Source organism: Lycium ferocissimum, chromosome 3, assembly GCF_029784015.1.
Source record: "Lycium ferocissimum isolate CSIRO_LF1 chromosome 3, AGI_CSIRO_Lferr_CH_V1, whole genome shotgun sequence".
Lineage (NCBI taxonomy): Eukaryota > Viridiplantae > Streptophyta > Magnoliopsida > Solanales > Solanaceae > Lycium > Lycium ferocissimum.
In genome coordinates this window covers 60,100,693-60,104,540 of record NC_081344.1, presented here as the reverse complement: position 1 = coordinate 60,104,540, position 3,848 = coordinate 60,100,693, and the positions used below count along the sequence as shown (strand labels likewise).

The window sequence follows — 3,848 nt, the reverse complement described above, 5'->3', positions numbered from 1 at the left end:
CTTCTATCCCAATCCTCAATCTCCACACCCCCCATCTAGGGTCATGGCCTTGGTAAGCTGAAGACTTGCCATGTCCTGCCTGATCACCTCTCCCCGATACTTCTTCGACTTACCTCTACCTCTCCTCCAGCCCTCCAACGACAACCTCTCACATCTTCTCACCGGGCATTTGTGTCTCTCTGCTGGACATGTCCGAACCATCTCAGTCTCGCCTCCCGCATCTTGTCTGCCACGGAGGCTACTCCCATCTTTTCCCGAATATCTTCATTTCTGACCCTATCTCTTCGAGAAAGCCCACACATCCATCTCAACATCCTCATTTCCGCAATTTTCATCTTTTGCACATCAGAGTTCTTGACTGGCCAACACTTCACTCCATACAACAGTGTTGGTCTAACTACCACTGTATAGAACTTCCCTTTAAGTCTTGGTGATACCTTCTTGTCATCTTTAAATTTAATGAAAGGTAATTTTTTAATGAATTATATAGAAATAGAGTCGCATAAATTGAGATAGTAATGTAGACAATATTTGTTTTAGTGAAAACCAATGAAGGGGATTTACTTGTCTTTCATTTCGAAATCTTCAGTAATACAAACAATAAACTTCTCGTAATGTCATAATTTCCCCGTCTTAATTTATGTAATATTTTTTCTTTTTTAATTAATTTAGAAATAATTATATTTTTTATATTTAATAATAATAATTTATGTTGGAATTTTTTTATCTTTCCTTAGTAAAATAAATTGTAGCCACATAATTAAGTCACAATTTCAAAAATCTTCTTTTTATTTTTAAATTTCTTTTCTGACAAGTATTATCCCATAAATTGCACAGAAAAAAGTAGTTCTAAAGAGTTTGCGAGAGGAAAGGGTAGGGGAAAGGGTGGCAGAGAAACAAACAAACAAATAGGAGTATCCAAAAGAAAAGCTTTACCATATGTACTGCCAAAGCAAAGGAGTTACTTCCATTCAATTACATCACAACTGCACAAAACCCCATAAACTAATAAGTCCTTGTTTTTTTTCAGTGAATCTGAATCTCTCCTTACTTCAAATCTTTCTGATAATACAGTTCCTTTTTTTATACAGTCAGTTTAGATCACTTCCTAGGTAATAGTACATCCCCCTCTCATCTGTCTTGTTTTCATCATTAAAGAACAAACTATTATTATTACAACCACTGCCATTGCCATTGCCACTACCACTACCAATCAGCTGCTTAACTTCTTCAAGATCATACTGGAGTTGAATTTGAGTGTTGTTCCCCAAATACCCATTTGGCTTTTGTTGATCTGCCCAAGTGCTAATATTATTGTTGCCATAATCAAGAATATTGAACTTTTGAGTATCCTCATAATTAGAGAAATTACAATTACCTATTTCTTCCTTCTTGATTTCTTTTGCATAGCTCATTTGGCTACATCCTCCATCAGATGAGGAACAACTTGCTTCATTACTCCCTCCAAACATTAGCAAATTATCTTTCAATGTGCAATATTTCAAGGAATTGACCAATCTTTCATGACTTTGTAAATAATCAGAATATTGATTATTAGTACCCAAAGAAAAGTTAATGTTATTTTGTTGGACTGGTGCATTGGACTGTACTAGGCCAGTGAAAGACCTACTTGGGGTATTATAATATGTGTCTCTAAAAAGATTTGAAATTGTCTGTGGTTGGGGTGGTGGTATTGGAGATGGAAAGAATGGTAATCTTTGATTATTTGATGAAGGAATATTCAACGCCATGAGTTTCTTTTTTAGCTTTGTGTTCCAGTAGTTCTTGATATCATTGTCAGTCCTTCCTGGTAATTGAGCAGCTATAATTGACCACCTGCCACACATTTACACATGTTAGTACTAATGTGCCATAACATAATGAATTTAATTTAACTTATATACGCTGACAATTTTAACATCAGAAGTTCTTATAGGATTATTATTTATGTCTTTTACATGTTATATGTATATATTTTTTAGGTTATTAATTTCACTTTTTATGGAGATATGATCCTTTTAAACTACCCATGTACATAAAAGTTAAAGTCAATTTAATTAGTACTACTCCCTCCATGTCTAAGTTTGTGATGATGTTTTCCTTGACGCGAAATTTAAGAATGAAAGGAAGAATTCTGAAATTTGTGGTCTAGAAGTTATAGTGAATATTTGTATGGCTATAAATTATCTCATTAAGAGTAAATGAGAAGTTTAAAAATTAAATTTATACTAAATATAAAAAAGTATTTTTTTTTTAGTGATAGACTAAAAAGTGTGTCACGTAACTTAATACTCGGGAGTACTAATTTACAAAGTTTATACAAGGAAAAAATGAAGTCTTTGAACTTTGTCACAACAGCTGTGATCGAGTAAAGAAAGATTTGATCCAAGATCTAAACCTGGCATGCATGCAGAAACATTGCACCATAAATGGCAAAATCTTCTTGGAAAATCCAACGGATGACTATTGCATATCTTTTTGAGCCTCATTTTATGCTTCCGCTTTTTCCATCATTAGTGGGAGTATTTTCTAGTCTCAAGTCATGAATTCAGATTATATAGAGAATGGCCAAATCAAGAAAAAATTAGTGGTTTTTACCTAAATTTGAATCAGAAAATGTACAGACAGTTTCTTACCTGCTACCAATATTGGCATACAAACTGCAGATAACTCTATCTTCATCATCAGTAAAGTCACCATGCTTTATATTAGGCCTTAGATAATTTAGCCATCTCAATCTGCAACTCTTCCCACATCTCTTTAGCCCTGATCCAAAAAAACCCCACACCTTCATACATACAGAGAAAAAAAAAATAGACGCTGATGCAACTTATAGAATTTGGGTTCATCTGAACCAGAATTTTGACACAAAATATAAATATATTTGTAAAAAAGAAAAACTGTAGACCCATCAAGATTGAATTTTGAATCTCGCGCTTACTTACACACAAATAATGACAAACAACAACTACTACCCAAAGATAGTTCCACAAGTAAGGTCTGGAGGATGGATGTACACAAACCTTACTCCTACCCTTGAGAGAGTAGAGAGGTTGTTTCCAATAAATCCTCGGCTCGCAAACAGGTTTGAAAGAAGAGCAAGGGTAAAAAGCAAAATGAAAATCATAAAGAAGGAAAGTACTGACCCTAAAATAGTGTAGATAGCCAAAGAAAATGAAACAACAATAGTAATAGAATCAAGCTATAATAACAAAGAGGGAAGTTGAAGGGAGATTTTATTAATATTCAAGTGTTTACCAGCTTTTTGAGGAAAAGCCATCCAATTTCCACCAGTTCCATATTTTTCAATGAACTCTTTGAGTTTGGCATCTTCTTCTGGTGACCATGGCCCTCTCTTCACATTAGCCTTATCACAACAAGGAGCTCTCCCCATTTTTGTGTTCTTCTTTCTCTTCTTGTTCAACTCTCTCTCTTCTCTTTTCCTCTCTCTAGTGTTGTTTCTAAAACTAGAGAGGACGTTTTCTTTGCTCACTTTCTAGAGAAGTGGACAAGGTCTCGAGTTATGTTATTGCTTTATATTAATAGGGAGAAAAAAAGTGAATTTTTATTAAAAATTACATAAGTCAAAAGGACAACCCTATTTCTAACTTACTTTGCTGACTAAGTAGTAGCTGCTACAAGTTCCTATACTAATACTGTTTGGAAGCTCTGCGAATAATGCAAATTTTGTTTGCTTTACTGTGTACCTTAAACTTCATGAATCCTAGTTTTGTATATGTTCGAATACAATAAAGCTTGCTAACTAACTGATGGCTCTAGCTAGTCGCTGAAAATTTTGATGACATCTTCTGCAGGCAATAATTTCTAGGTACACTCTAATTTTTAAA

The 3,848-nt window shown here is 34.2% G+C and overlaps 1 protein-coding gene across 3 annotated transcripts; it reads right to left on the bottom strand.

The window, feature by feature from the left end:
• Nucleotides 1-915: 915 nt before the first annotated feature.
• LOC132050322 (transcription factor RAX2-like) lies at nucleotides 916-3,609 on the bottom strand. Of its 3 annotated transcripts, XM_059441525.1 has the most exons (4): nucleotides 3,259-3,609; nucleotides 2,637-2,766; nucleotides 1,379-1,836; nucleotides 916-1,294 (listed from the first exon to the last, which is right to left on the bottom strand). In XM_059441525.1, the coding sequence occupies exons 1-4, from the start codon at nucleotides 3,392-3,394 to the stop codon at nucleotides 1,092-1,094; spliced, it is 927 nt and encodes a 308-aa protein (XP_059297508.1). In that variant the 5' UTR covers nucleotides 3,395-3,609; the 3' UTR covers nucleotides 916-1,091. The 3 variants fall into 3 exon arrangements, with proteins under 3 accessions (XP_059297508.1, XP_059297505.1, XP_059297507.1); XM_059441522.1 differs by having other exon boundaries at nucleotides 916-1,836; nucleotides 3,259-3,596; XM_059441524.1 differs by having other exon boundaries at nucleotides 916-1,836; nucleotides 2,637-2,788; nucleotides 3,259-3,395.
• Nucleotides 3,610-3,848: the final 239 nt, after the last annotated feature.